Source organism: Antechinus flavipes, chromosome 1 (assembly GCF_016432865.1).
Source record: "Antechinus flavipes isolate AdamAnt ecotype Samford, QLD, Australia chromosome 1, AdamAnt_v2, whole genome shotgun sequence".
Lineage (NCBI taxonomy): Eukaryota > Metazoa > Chordata > Mammalia > Dasyuromorphia > Dasyuridae > Antechinus > Antechinus flavipes.
In genome coordinates, this window is record NC_067398.1 from 151,997,711 (window position 1) to 152,013,662 (window position 15,952).

Below are 15,952 nucleotides of genomic sequence, written 5' to 3' on the forward strand. Positions count from 1 at the left end.
ATTTTTTAATCTTTTTTTTTACTTTGCTGCATATTTTCCCCCAACCTCTTCACCTCCATGTCCTCCAAACCTTTTTGTAAAAGTACTTGATATATCCTCTCAGTGTAAATTACCCAAAGTAACCTGTTCTCAAATTAATTCAGGAGGCACTACACTAGATGTTATCTAAAAATTTCTGTGAACCCATTCATTCAGAGCAAAAAGAGACCAGACTCCTGTGTTTAGTGCATGGCATGTAGAATTGGGACAGATGCCAGGCATCCACTGAAGCCATCTTCAATAGCTTATCAAGAGCCAATTATTTAAATTTTAGTGTGAACATTTATACCTCAGAAATTGATTATAAATCTAGGCTTGATTTGTTTTGTTGATTGTCTAAACTTAAGAAAGTGATGAAGAAAATAGTAATAGTGTCAATTAAACCTAAAAAGTGTTTCATGCATATAATTGTGTTTTTTTTTTCTCTCAGAGAGTTAGTTGGAAAATATCAGTGGGTATATAGCATGCTTCCTTTTAACTGGTTTCAAATATCTCCCTGGTAGTGAGTGTGGATTATTTTGCCCATTAAGGTGATTTTAGGTATGTGTTCAAAGATGATTATTTTCAATGAGGCATTCAAACAGACATAACAGGGATATATGTAGTAAATACTTCTTCCAGGAAAAGGTAAGAAGACTTGTCATTTTTTACCTGTCAGATATAGAAAGTTTTTGCTTTCAATCCCCTTCCATGTCCTCAATGATTTTTGAAGTCCCAGAATATTTACAGAGCTCTTTGAGATCTAGACATACTCAGAACCAAGTGGCAGACTTGGATCTTTATGAAGTGAAGTGATCATGGAAACTCACTACAAAGAAAAAGATGAAAGAAGGAGAAATCAAATTGTTACAAAATGACAAAGAATAAAGATTCTGTTTTTGTAGCATTTAGGAAGTAGAATTTTTACTTTTTTTCTGTCATGTGAGAAACAGAATTTTTCTTTTAGGTTCAGTCTGGCACTTCAATCTTTTTGCAAATTTTCACATGTGTATTCTAATCTTGCTTTTCTGTTTTCCCTTTAGAGATGGCACAGCTAGGGAGCTATGATAGTGGGACAGCAGAAACACCAGAAACTGATGAATCAGTGAGTGTAAGTGTTATTCTTTGGCAAAGACTGCTGTTTTTGTCAATACTAAATACCTAACCATTTTGTGTTACATGAATTATGCTACTCGGTAGTTCTTTTCACCTTTTGCTAGGTTTGCAAATGACTGGTTTTCAAAAAGTTAATATAATGGTAAATTTGTGATAAAGTGTATTACTTTATCCATGTATTACTTCCTTGGTGTTATGTATCTATGATTACTTTCTTGAGACAATGAAGTATAAAGGGAGAAATTTAATGTCGGTAAAAGTTTTGTTTCAAAAAAACAAACAAACCCTAATTTGTAATTATCATAGTAATATCATCTTGCAAAATAGTAGAAAAAAGTAAAAGCAAATTAAACCTTCAGAAAGCTTAATGTGAGGCCCACCTAAGCCAGAATATCCCAAGAACATTTATAGATAAAAGTAAGAGGCTAGCAAATAGAAGTGAATTGAAACAGATCTGACTACAATTTTAAAATAATATAATGTCAGATCAGTAAAAGTAGAAACATTCATTTTTTAAAATTTTTAACACATTAGTATCTCAAGAAAATGAAAATAGAGAAAGCAGGTGAACCAAAGAGCCAATACAATTTTAGAAGGACGTAAATTGCTTTTAAGAATTTATCAAATAAAAAAAAATTCACTAATAACAGGAATAAGGAATAAGGCACATATTGACTCCAAAAAGGTGATTAAGAAGATCAGCAAAACTGACTTTTATGCCTACATTATTGTCATCTTCACTGACTTACTTTGATTTCAGATCTACAGACTATCTCATATATATGTTAGTTCATTTGATCCCCATAACAACCTTCCAAATTAAAAACCATAGACATTCATATGCATATTTTAAAGATGAGAAAACTAAGGTTGTAGAGTGATTGTGTGACTTGCCTATGGTTAAACAACTAGTAAATGACAAAGGCAAGATTCACGCCTCAGTCTCTCCACATTCTAAGTACAGCATTTTCCTTTGTATTATCAAGGCTTTCTTTGAGGAAAATTAAGAGAGCAAAACAGGCTTTCTTGCATGATTTTTTGCAGAAGATATGTTCACAATCAAATAATTGACCACAATATATAGATTGTTACTTACTTTTTTGTTGGTTAGCAAATAAAAAAATAAAAAAAAATTAGAATAATGACAATAGTAAAAAAATAAACATTTGAGTTGGTAAAAGCCCTCCTGCAACCCTGAGAGAGAGATGATATCTGGGAAACTCCAATGCATATATCAAGGTCATACAGGACTCCTTGTAAGATATCACTACAGAAATAGCTGTTAAATTATAGAATGGAACGCTACTCATTATTCTGAGACATATACTTATCAAAGGTATTAATTACTGTCAGGAAGAACAGGACATCCTTTACAAAAGTTCATATAGAAAGAATTTCTTCAAGGTGGTGAGATTTTTGTGATATCCTTATTCCCATAAGGCATTGGGTTGATTGCATCAAGTCTTAAGCTCTGAGGCTGAAGACACAGGTCATTCTTATTGGGATCCATATCACTCCAAAGAGACTGTTCTAGTGATTTTCACAAGGGACAAGGAGAGGGATTGTACCTATGATTTCACTGATATAAGGAATTGCCAGGTGAGAGAATTCACTTTACCAATTTAGATTAGTCTCTTTCGTACATTACAATCTTCCACAGCCAGCCCATTGAGTCAGCATAATGATACCAACGTCTTGGACACATACTATATATAGATAATGAACCATGACCAGAAATGAATAGAAGGATAAGGACAGGAAAAGTTGCTTTTGAGAAATTGCACAATACCTTAAAACATCTCAAACTTACCCCTATGCCAAAGCATTGTTTTAACACATTTTAACATATTCTCCCATGAATGATATGTGGTTTAGTCTCATATGAGATATCAAGTTTTAAGAACTCAGAATTGCAGATAACCCAAAGAGTGAAGGAAAAATAACTTTCAAGGAATAATATAAAAGACATTATTTTTGTCATAAGTGAATAGAAATAGAAACTGGACTAAGTTTCTAATAGAAACTAAAACTAAGGGAAAGGTATAAGAACTGAATAGCCTAAAGTGTCATGCTGGAAAACATGAAATATTATCTGTTCCTTGAAGAAGGCCTCTAGATTAGTGGAGGATAGATTCTCCTCAATTTACAAGCATTTTATTAAGTACCCTACTGTGTGCCAAGAATTATTCTAAGTAATAGAGATTCAAAGACAGAAATCAAACATCCTTTGCCCTTATGGAGCTTCCAGTCTATCGAGGAAAAACTTGTATAAACATAAGAGTTGATATACAATAAATGAAAGGAAATACAGGTGGGCAGAAGGGTGACCTCAACAGGAGAAACAGGTCAGGTGACATCAGGAAAGGCTTCATGTAGAATCTCTTAGGAAGAATTTATAGGATGGCATGGACAAAAATTGCATGAGATGAAAAAAATCAAGGATATCAAAAAAGTGAAGAGTTGCCCCTGTGCTGATAAGAATGTGAATCATTTTGGGAAGTTGTATTCGATATTTTCATGTTATCATAGCTTTCAATAAATTAGAACAGATCATTGGAGGGAGGGATCCTATAGCTGATCCTTTATTTCACTAGAGATAGAAGCTAGCGAATGAGCTGTATCACTAGAAATTTTTAGATATAGTATTTGAGCTTAGCATTGGCTATTTTATAGTTCTACTTGATCTCAAGGAAGACTTTTGTTGGAGAGGAGCAGAGATTCTGAACTGTATTTCCTATTGTGGAAATAGCCACCAGAACTGAAACAGGCTAAATAATACTGACCTTGTCATGCTATTAGGAAAGCCCTTAATTGGCTTTGATTATAATGTTGAACTGCTCACTTAGTCACAGTGAAATTAAGGATAGAAGAAATAAAGGAAGTTTTGTTGTACTTACAAAGGCTGCACTATTACCGATGTTCCCACAGTTATGAAGGGGGACAGAAAATTGTCATCATCCCATTTTGCTCAGAGAAACTGAGGTTAACTGATGGATCCGGTCAAGGGTAGAAAAACTTATTCCCTAGATCACATTTTATATTTTTTCTGTCTCATGCTTGGAAGCAGGTCTAAACGTTCAGAAATTTTGATCTCAGATACTCACAAAGGGCTCCCTGTAGGTGAATTGAACCTGATATATTTTGTCTGAGAGATTGATATGGACTCCTTAGGAAGCTTGATGTCTTTCTCTTCAAGTGTTTGAATGAAAAATGAGGCAGTGTAATGAGCAGAGGAAAGGATGGACTATTTAAAACTATCATCCTGAAGGCTCGCTCTCCTGCTCTGCCAGATTGATTTCAAAGGCTGACTCATAGATACCTTTGGATAAAGTACCCTTAATTCAGCATATTCAACAACAAAGCTTGCAATAGTATTCTTTTACTAATTAGGCTATTAAATCACATTGTATCAAAATATTTTTAAACTTTCATTTCTTTTTTTCAAGAGCTCTAATACTTCACTGAAACTTAGAAGAAAACCTCGGGAAAGTGATTTTGAAACAATCAAATTGATTAGCAATGGAGCTTATGGGTGAGTAATTCAAGATAAGCTTTCTGTTGTACTTTAATGTAACAACACACACACACACACACACACACACACACACACACACACACATATATATATATATATATATATATTCTCCATTATTTTCTTATACCAAACTGATATTATCCTGGATTGGCTTTTTAAATTTTTTTTTTTTTTTTACTGACATATCTTTCACCAAAGGCTCTTCATATGAGGTAAACTATTTTTTTTTTCTTTCCAGTGAATTAGCAAATAAATATAAATTTAGTTACCCTTTCAGGTTATAAGGATAAAAGGGTACTTCTAAAATCTCCCTTCTTCTCTGACTACCCCCAGAATAATGAAATAAGCGTTGGATAATTGAGGAGTACCTAAAACTCTTTTGTCTAGATTTTCTTAGCAATAATATCTCTCATAAATGTGCTATATTGTATTCAGCATTATAACATTAAGATTATCCTATTTACTTCTTGACTCTACTCTTCTCCTTTACCTCTACCCCCAGTAGTATAGAAAGATTAGTATTCAAATAAAAGTATTCAATTAAATTTTTGAGTAATTTCCATTCAATTTATCATATGTCTTTTGTCCAGACAATTTATTTTAGTCTTCATGTCACTTCTTCAATAGTCTTAAATTACAAGCTAAAACTCTGTAATGATGTCCCTTTGGCAGCCTGGTAGCCCTTCACTCCAAAAGGCTCATTATATTGATATCAGACTTAGTGCAGATACCTAACAGCTTTTACTCCTCTGCAGCTCAGACTTCTCAAATTCAGACACTCTACTAGCCTCACCAGGTAGTAGCAATTATAGGTGTACACCTCCAGGTCTGCCCTTAGCTTGTTTTGTGGGAATTTGTATCCTTTTCCTTACACTGGCCGCAGTCTTAAGTGCTAGATGAATATTATGAATTGGTAAGAAAGAGCTGGAAAAGAGATTACACCAGTGGTACCTTATTGCTTGTAGACTGTCAAAGGACAACAGTATAATTAACCAATAATCCTAGTTCCATCTGTAGATAGACAGCAGTAAACTATTCCATAGACATTTATAGCAGTTTATTGTGTGTATAAGCCAATGAAATAAAAATTATTGTTGCTCTGCTATGAGGGCTAGTTTCGCTTAGTTTTTTTTTTTTTTTTTCTTCCTCCAATATTTTCCACTTCATTAATTTGGTGAAGTAACTTAAATATTTGTGAGTTTTTTTCCTATGCTTCACTGATTTATCTTCAGGAATATGTCAAGGAGCATGTTTTGTAATGTGTCTCGTAAATGCTTTCTGATGCTTTATTATTGGAGTATTATATTTCCTTCAAGGATGTAATTGAAGGTTTTATTCCTAATGAAGTTTTGGAAATGCTTTCCGGAGTGTGTGGGTTTTTTTTTTTTCCTGGTTTAGTTTTGATGCTGTTGCTTTGAGTATTTCTTCCTTCATTAGTGGGATAGAAAGCTGAGCTCATTTGACTTAATGTAACTCTGGGCTGGAGCATAACTAAATTGTATTCGATGTGGAATTGTGGGTAAGATCATATGTGAATACTGGTTTTATGAAAGTTTCAGCACCTATCTTAGCAGTACTCGGTGTTATAATTGGTTGAGTAAACTCATTTGTAGTGCAATTAAACAACTATATAGTAGATGAGGTATATCCGACTTTGGGGAATGGTTGGGAATATACAAGAAGTTAAACAAGCTGTGAATCAGTAAACACCCAGGATGTGGGCCAAGTCATTAATGGCTTCACAAGCTGTCTCTTTTAGCCTTTACCATCCAGCCAAAACTTTTTTTTTTCCTTTGGCTCCTCTCAAATTAAATTTCTCATTATATTTCCAGCAGATTTCCTCTACATTTTAATTATTTTAAATTTGAAGTTGGAATGAAGCTACACCCGTTGGATCACCCACTCAAGATGCTGTTTACATGCTTATGTGAACCAGCCGAATGAATGGTTCACTTTATGGGTGGATGAACTCTCACTGTTGTAGATTTTCCTAAGCAGTTATATATGAGTGTTGTGTAACAGCGTCTACTTGTGAGGGTGATTGACACTGAAACACATTCAGAGACTTTCCAGAATAGTATCATTTGGAGAATTGGTGGCCTTGGGACTGAAATTCTTTGTTCTAAAAGGCTAACTACATTTGGATTAAAACACATACACTGATTTTTCTCAGCCTCACACTTACTTGACAATTAACATAGGAAATTGGGTTTCTAATTTATGGAACTGCAGATTATTTAACATTTGTTGATATTGATTTAACATTTGTTGATATGGTGATATTCTAAGCATCTTTCGTGTGTGTGCTTTAAAACTAGATTGACTCTTAGTCATAATTTAGCTCTCTTCACTAGGGGTGTTAATTTCTTGCTTCTTAAACTGGACAGTCCTACTTGAATTTTGTAATTTCCACTTAAAAAAAGTAAAAGCTGTATTTTTCACTCTTTTGCTTTCACACAAATATAGAGATGTATTTGCTGGTGGACAAATCCAAGTGTTTGCCTGTGTACACACACCTTTGAAAATACTGCAAGAATCTTTAAGCTGAATGAACTGGATGAATGAATGAATGAAACTGAAGATCTAGATTCCAGCTTCTCTCTCACACTGTTGATAAGATCTTGAGCAAATCTCTCTGTCTTGGAGGACTCTGTTTCCTTATTTGTAAAATGAAGGTTTAAACTAATTTTTTCCTTCCATCTCTAATTTTCTGTGGTTCTGTGTAGGCGTACCCACACTCACTAGGATTACAGTGTATTTCTTTTTCCCCATGCTTTTTGAGACCACCTTTATTACCTCTCTCCTGACATATACTCTCAATCTTGACATATACAAACTCAGAAAGTCACATAATCTTGAACTCTTGCACAAAGTACTGATAGATTTTCACATTCATGATATGATTGGCTCATTCTATTCCAGATCCTATTGTTCCTTCTGGTTGTTAGCTCTATAGGATTTTGGACTTACATAGTCAGGAGATATAATTCAAATCCTACCTCAGGCGCTTACTAGCTGTGTGATCATGGGCAAATTACTCAAACTAACAAAGCTCTAATTTTTCATCTATGAAATAGACTTGCACTTCTTGCCTTATAGAATTATGAAGAAATTGCTACCCAGAACTTAAAAATATTATATAAATATGTCTGTCTCTCTTTCTCTTTCTCCTTCTCTCTCTCTCTCTCCCCACTTTCCCCCCTCTTTCTGTTTATCTTTGTATGTTCCTCTCCCTCTCCCCTTTCTATCTCCTCTCCTTCTTCCTTTCCTTCTTTCCTTCCTCTTATTCCCTTCTCCCCTCTCTCTCCCCCTTCTCCCTTCTCTCCTTCTCCCCTTTCCCCTTATCTCTCTCCTCCTCCCTTTTCTCTCTCCCCCTCTCCCTCCCTTCCTTCTTCCTTTCACCCTCTTCTCCTCTCCTTGTCCCCTCTTCCCTCTTTTTCTCCTCTCTCTCCTCCCTTCCTTCTCTGTTTTCCTCTCCCTTTCCCCCTTCCCTTTGCTTCCTACTCCCTCTTTTCCTTCTCCCTCCCTCTCTCCACACACACACACACACACACACACACACACACCCTCTCCTTGTGCTTTCTATCTCTGTGGGAAACTACCTAGTATTAGCTTGTTTCTAATATATTATCTTAGAGAGTCACCTGAGGCATTGAGAGGTTGTCACCTTAGAGAGATACTTGGGCTACTACAAGCCTTGCCTATTTGTCAGGACCTGAACTCAAGATTCTGTTATCTCCACTTAACCCACTAGACATGTAGAAGTATGGTTACAGAAGATATAAGTTTGAATCTTTACTCTGTTACTTAAAACCTATAGTAGGACCCAGGCAAGCCCTTTCATTTTCTTGAGCCTCAGTTTCCCCATCTGTAAATTGGACTACATAGTCTTTGAACTCCCTTCCAACTTTAAATCTATGATCTTAAAGTATATTTCCAAGAAGAACTTGATAAAGAAAAAAATTTTTAATGAATTTATGAAGTAGTTATGTTGAAAAGATGTAGAATATGATATTCTCTCTTATTGCTTTCTTTCTATCTGTGTGAAAGTGATTTCCCTGATTTAAACTGATTGTGGTCACATGGGTGAAAGTATAGTTACTATATGTTGAGACACTTTCCCAAAGCAAATGATTTTGATGATTGTCATTTTTTTTAAAAAGCCAAACAAAATAATAAAACATCTCTTATTCTTCTTTTAGAATCTTTGTATCTCAGCACACCTGTGGAATTAATTTCACTCAGTGTTTGTTTTTGTTGTTGCTGTTCCCCTAAATATTGTTATTTTCAGAATCTTTCAGGGAGAAAATACAAAAGCTATCCCCCAATTTGAATTTTTTACATGGTACCATGGAGAAGAAGTGGAGTAAAACTGAATTCAAGGGATATCTCTTTTTTCTTACTTAATATCATATATGCTCATCTTGTTTTTCCTCTGCTGCTATCTCCAACAAACATTATTAAACTGATCTTTAAATAATGAACTTCAAATATTCATTGCACCAATTGCATGAAATACACAATATCAAACTTCTGAAAGTATAAATATGATATCCAGACTATGGCATTTTTAAGATGAACATTTGTACAACCAGTTCATTCTCAACAGCCATTTCTTGAGATATTAGGCAAATATTCTACACCTTTTCAACATAGCTACTTCATAAATTCATTATTTTTTTTTTATCAAGTGAACTTAACTGCTGACCCTAAAGAAAACACAATTAAAAAAAAAAAAACTAGCCTTCATAGCTATTGCACAATATGTATTTGAGGAGAGGAGAGACCAAGTTAATTTCTACTTTCATTGTATTCTGTGCTTATTCTCACAAGTGAGTGGATATGAAGAAAGCTTTATCTGGGATGGAGGAGGAGAAAGAAAAAAAGAAAATGGAATATATATATAACATGATATTATTGTGGAAATACTTTTAAAAGAAACCAAGGAAAGAGGGGGTGGGGAGAGAATGCTGTAAAAAGTCTAAAAGAATATCTTTATCCAAAAGACAAAAAAAGGAAATGACTAAATGTGTGAGGGAAAATGAAGATTGACTCATTTAGGAAGGGGAATAAAGGAACATCCCCTCTAATTGGGTGGGTGATGGGGGAAGACCACTGTGCTTATTAAGGAAGATGACATTTTTCATTAAATTATGATGGTGCTTACTGGGCATTCTGTGAATGTTTTTCCCTAATATCATAACTATGATATACAGAGCGTGTCTGCATTGAAGCTGTGCTGTCTTAGGTCAGCATTGATTTTCCCCAGACAATAAATGTGGTTAAGAAACATGGTTAGCATTCCCAAGAAAAGCACACCACTGGAATATTTCTTAGGAGCAAAGTCCCATATAGTATTTTTGTTTTGAGAGTGTATCTATGTATATGGGGTCAAGGTATATTATAGATCTTAATGAATGTAGTTTTAATGAATGTACATATTAATAAATGTAAATCTTAATGAATGTATGAAAGAAGTTTACTTGATAAAGAAAAATATTTTAAATGAATTTATGAAGTAGCTATGCTGAAAAGATGTAGACTATTTGCTAAATATCTCAAGAAATAGCTGTTGAGAATGAACTGGTTGTACAAATGTTCATCTCAAAAATGCCATAGTCTAGTTATCATATTTACACTTTCAGAAGTTTGATATTATGTATTTCATGCAATTGGTGCAATGAATATTTGAAGTTCATTATTTAAAGATCAGTTTAATAATATTTGTTGTAGATAGCAGCAGAGGTAAAACAAGTTGAGCATATATGGTATTAAGTAAGAAAAAAGGGATATCCCTTGAATTCAATTTTACTCTATTCTAATTCAGTCTCCACTCTTTCTGATGGATCCTTAGCTGTCTCTGCACCTATTTGACCAGTTAATTAATGATTGATGTGCTTTCCCCCACCTAACCCTAGAATTTTCATTTGCTTTCACTAGTGTGATAATCACAGAATGGCAGAGATATCCTGTGAAAAAAAGAAAAATACTCTACTCTTGGGTATAGTTCCCAGGTCACTGTTTCCTCAAAGCCTTCTCCGTTCATATTATTTGTCCTTTTACTCCTTGGTTTTCCCCTAGCCACAGGAAAACTAGTCCTGCTAATATTTGGGTGGGGATAATAAAAGCAAAGCCTTGATTCATGGACTTGTGTGGGGTACAAATTCAACATTGGGACAAAGGTATAAGATCAGTCACCTTTCCCAAAGCCTAGGTGTTGGGAAAGTATTTCCTGTGGAAGCAAGAATGGGTGTGTCTCAATTGTTGGTGACTTAACAAGGAAATTAGAAGGTGTGTTATAGGGCATTCTCCCTTCTGGCTGCGTCTCCACAGCTTCAGCCCACCCCCCTTCTCCTCCTGCTCCCAGCATAATGCTCATTTATCCGGAAATCTCATAGGATGAAAATTGCATGATATCCTCAGCTAGGTTTCCCAGGATTGAAACTATTCCCCAGTTGTAAGCCAGACACTTTCAGAAACTGTATTATTTCTTTCAGACCACCAGAGTACCATTTAGTAAATTACTGCTTTAGTCAATCAAGGAATAATACCTAACTTAGAGCTAGGGAGTTAGGCACTGGATAGAACTGGCTCATCATGTATAACTTCAGCCATCCTAACTCTGCTAAATTATATATCAGATTTTCTTTTTCAGTTTAAAAAAGCGGAACATCACTTTGTTAGTTATTGGAAAATTCCTCCACCTAGGGATTGTCCATTCACTACCTTGGGCAATGAAGATAGATTTGATGTCTTACTGTGTGACCTATAACCTTTATTGAAGGAAAACCTAAAATCAATTTTAGTTTAAAGAATTTTGCTGAATTTGGGGTGGGTTTTTTTTTTTCCTGGCTGTGCTTTCTTGTACTAAATCTTGACCTAAATAAAAAATTTGGAGCTGCACACAAAAATTGGGATGGGAAAGGAATTGTTGACTATAATTTAATGCATACCAAAAACACGCCACTTATTTTTCTGAGAACACCCCAACTTCTATGCTTTCTTGCAGGGCTGTTTATTTTGTGCGGCATAAAGAATCCAGGCAGAGGTTTGCCATGAAAAAGATTAATAAACAGAACCTCATTCTCCGGAACCAGATTCAGCAGGCCTTTGTGGAACGTGATATCCTGACGTTTGCGGAAAATCCATTTGTGGTCAGCATGTACTGTTCTTTTGAAACAAGACGCCATTTGTGCATGGTCATGGAATATGTGGAAGGTAACCCTTGTTACTACATAGGAAAATATAATTGGACCAGGAAATTCCACTTGGCATTTTTATATGATGGAAGCATTCTGTGTTTATACCATTCATCATCCATATCCAGTTGGGAACTGATCCCCAGCAATGAAATGGCTTTATTCCCAGTCATTGCATTCTGATAATTGCCTGTAAAATGCCTTATCTATGATAATAAGGAAAATTAGTGCTATTTGGAAAAGTTTTTTTAATAGTATTTTATTTTTCCCCAGTTACATATCAAGAAGATTTTTAGCATTCATTTTTACAAGATTTTGAGCTCTAAATTTTTCTCCCTCTCTCCCTCCCTTCCCTCTTCCAAAGATGGTAGGCAGTTTGATATAATTTAAACATGTGTTATCATGTAAAACAGATTTCCATATTAGTCATAGTTGTGAAAGAAGAAACAGATCAAAAGGAAAAAAAAACACAAGAAAGAATAAAGTGAGAAAAATATGCTTCTATCTGCATCCATCAGTTCTTTATCTAGTTAAGGATAGCATTTTCCTTTGTGAGTCCTTTGTACTTGTCTTAGATCATTGTGTTGCTATGGGAAAGTTTTTAATACTTGTAATCATAACTGTGTCCTCTCACCTTGGTCTTCAGTGCTAGAACCATACATATGAATTTCTCTCCCTGTCCCCCTCCCCCAATTCTTTTGTTAGACCATGAGCATTGAAAAAAGGATGGGATTGATATTAAGGACAATCTGGGTCCAGATCCCTGCCTCTGGCATTTCCTATACTATATTGGTGACTCTGGGCAAATCATTTAAACTATTTCAGCCTCAATCCCTCATCATCTCTAGAATGGTAAAAACTGATATGCAGTACCTAGGTCATAGGACTGATGTTAATATGGAAAACTCTGATGCATCATGGAGATGGCATTTGGAATTCCCTTTGCTAGTTTTAAAATTCTACATATATGTCAGCAATAACCATTGTTAATAAAGGTCATTACATCTATTATGATTGGTCATCACAAAGAATGAATAAAACTAAGTCTTTTGTTCACTTTAATCTTAGAATAAGAAGTAGAGGTAGAAAAGGAAAATGTTCTACTAGTATCAGTTACCTCAGGTATGAGCCACTTATTATATTCTCATGAGAAGGACTTGATCTAGAGTAGCCTTTGGAGCCCTACATAAGGTTATTCCCAGCTGATCTATGTAGAGGCAATACAAGCCTTGGACTCCTGTGAACTAGAATGAGTATAACTTCAGTGATGTGCTGATAAATGCTAAAAAATAGCTCTCTGGGGGGAGATGGAAGAAATGTATATGTGACACATTTTAAGTCTAATTTTCATTATTAGCATATTTCTCCATCACTTTCTTAAATCTCTAGATAGTACAAATTAGGGCTTGGTATTTGTTTTGCTGTTTGCCAATTGCTATGATGTAAACGATCCCTCTGAGAATTTAACAATGGGGTCTCATGAGTAACCTGGCTCTGGTATACTTCCAAATAACATTCCATGTGAATAAGGATCAGGAGGTTGATCCTAAACCAAGAGTTTTGTTTTTTTTTAATTTCTTTTTTTGCCTCTGATTTAAGCTTTGATGTGGTTAGGTTGCACAATGGATAGACCACTGAGCCTGGCGTCAAAAAGACCTAACTTCAAATCCAGACTCAGACATTAGCTGTGTGACTCTGGACAAATCATTTAACCCTGTTTACATCAGTTTCCTCATCTGTAAAATAAGCTGCAGAAGGAAATGGCAAACCATTCCAGTAACTTTTCCAAGAAAACCCCAAATGGTGTCACAAAGAGTTGGATGTGACTGAAATAACTGAACAGCAACAACAATTTAAGCTTCTTCATTATTAGTCCCACCTCTTCCCCTATTTCACCATCTGATACCTTATGACAAGCATGAGAATAAGCATTTTATTCCCAAAATTAGTAGAAAATTCTTAATAACTCTATGGTCCATTGATGCTTTGAGTTTGACAAAAGAATACTTATTGTATGCTTTAAAATAATTAGCCTCATGAGAATCTAATTAACGGCTTATGAGATTCATAATTGAATCTCCCATTTGGATAGGGCTTTACAATTTACAGAGCCTTGTCACATATATTTTATCATCTGTTTGATCCTCCCCACAGCCCCATGACATAGGCAAGGGAGGAATCATTCTCGCCTCTTTTCAGATTTGGAAATCGAGACAAGGATAGATTAAGTGACTTTCTCAGTTATGAGTAAGTCTTGATTCATCATGGGAGGCAAGAAACAAAGCCTGGACCTCGTTCCCTGTCTGGGGACGTTTCCATTATACTATATTGCTGTTCTACTTCTGGGCACGTAGGTGGAATAGTAGACAGAACAGCAGCACTGGAGTCAGGAAGATCTGAGTTCAAATGTGATCTTAGACACTAGTTGTGTGACGTGGGACAAGTCACTTAATCCTGGTTACTTCAGTTTATCTGTAAAATGACTTAAAAAGGGAAATGGCAAATGATCCCAGTATCTTTACCAAGAAAACCTAGAATAGAATCAGAAAAAGTCAGACAGGATTGAACAATAAAAGCTGTTCCTGCTTTGCTTAGTTCATAATACTTGTGCATTTAGTCCAGTTTCACCAACAATTTTTGAGCCCCTCTTTTACATAAAGCACTGTGAGGGTAGGCCTTGAGTGGAATGATGTCTCTGACATGCTGTCAGATGATCCCTGCAAGAACTTCATCGTGTTTTGATTTCTTATTTTAAGCACATATGCCATTACTTGAAATATATACATTTAATAAATGCTATATGGCATGGGAGGGGAAGGGGAAGGCAGCTGTGCTTGTGGAATTGAGCATTCTAAATTGATGATTCCATTTAACTTGATTGTTCATATACCAGATACATCTCATTTCTTATGTTTTACAGGGGGAGATTGTGCAACCTTAATGAAAAACATGGGTCCTTTGCCAGTAGACATGGCTCGGATGTACTTTGCTGAGACGGTTCTAGCCTTGGAATATCTGCATAATTATGGCATTGTGCACAGGGATTTGAAACCAGACAAGTATGTGCCCTGAATTGATCCAGAAGTAGTTTTTATTGAAATAAGAAGTAGATAGATAAGAAATATAAAAATATGCTTTTTTGTTTTGCAAGAAAATGTTTCCTACTGATGCCATCCACTCTGGCCAATTAAGAATTCTCAGATAATAGGCATCTTATTCCTTGAATGGTTTATTTTTAACAGTTATAATGAATATGTTGATTTTTATGATCCTTTAAGAGCCACCATGCTTGTAATAATAGCTCGAGGGGAACACATTTGTTCAAGGGGAAAAAAAAGGAATATCAAAACAGGCAGTAGAAAAAGCTATTTGTAAACCTAAAAGTATGAGATATCTTTTAATATGTAAATGCAGGTCATTTGTCAGATGGGTAACTTCATATGTGCTAAATATCTCTAATGTGTCATATACCTGTAAGTTGGAATCTCAAACAATAACGTTGTCCTTTCAAGATCCTTGGATCACCTGGTTCCTCAAAGCCTACTTCAAAAAAGTTTGCTGTTTTAGTAGATGAAATATAATATTGAATTGTGATCAATTCTCTCCTTCCACTTCTAAATTAATGGCACCTTTTTAATAGAGTAATGAAGTTTATGCCATCGTTTTTCTAAATGTTTGTAAAGCTTTATTGGAAATGTTTAGGGGTTTACTTTTACTGACTACTTCACTCCACACTCTCCACAAGCAGATTTAAGTCAAGAAGCATTTATTAAACCCCTTTCACATGCCAGGCAATATACTAGGAACAGAGAGAAACAGAAACCATCCTTGCCCTCATGAAGCTTTCCTTTTGTGGAGTACATAACATATACATATATGTGCAAAATATTAAGCAAAGTAAGTACAAAGTAATTTCAGGGAATCAGTTAAGCCTTAGTTGTTAGAGGGACCAGAAAAGTCCTTGGTTCCCTGGTTCTTGAAAAATTGTACTTTTCAGACATTTAGGCATGGGATTTTCATTTGCTAAACAGCATTTGTCATTTTCACCTTACCTGACTACTGTGCAATCACTCACTAACTTTAA

General features: G+C 35.1%; 1 protein-coding gene across 6 annotated transcripts in view; it reads left to right on the forward strand.

Annotated features, from left to right (window-relative positions):
* The window catches only part of MAST4 (microtubule associated serine/threonine kinase family member 4), an 802,919-nt gene that overhangs the window by 734,276 nt on the left and 52,691 nt on the right, over window positions 1-15,952 (forward strand). For all 6 annotated transcript variants that reach the window (XM_051991523.1, XM_051991531.1, XM_051991539.1 and 3 more), the window contains 4 exons: window positions 1,062-1,129; window positions 4,581-4,666; window positions 11,679-11,887; window positions 14,789-14,927. In XM_051991523.1, the coding sequence (XP_051847483.1) occupies window positions 1,062-1,129; window positions 4,581-4,666; window positions 11,679-11,887; window positions 14,789-14,927 (502 nt within the window). The remainder of the gene's footprint in view (window positions 1-1,061; window positions 1,130-4,580; window positions 4,667-11,678; window positions 11,888-14,788; window positions 14,928-15,952) is intronic.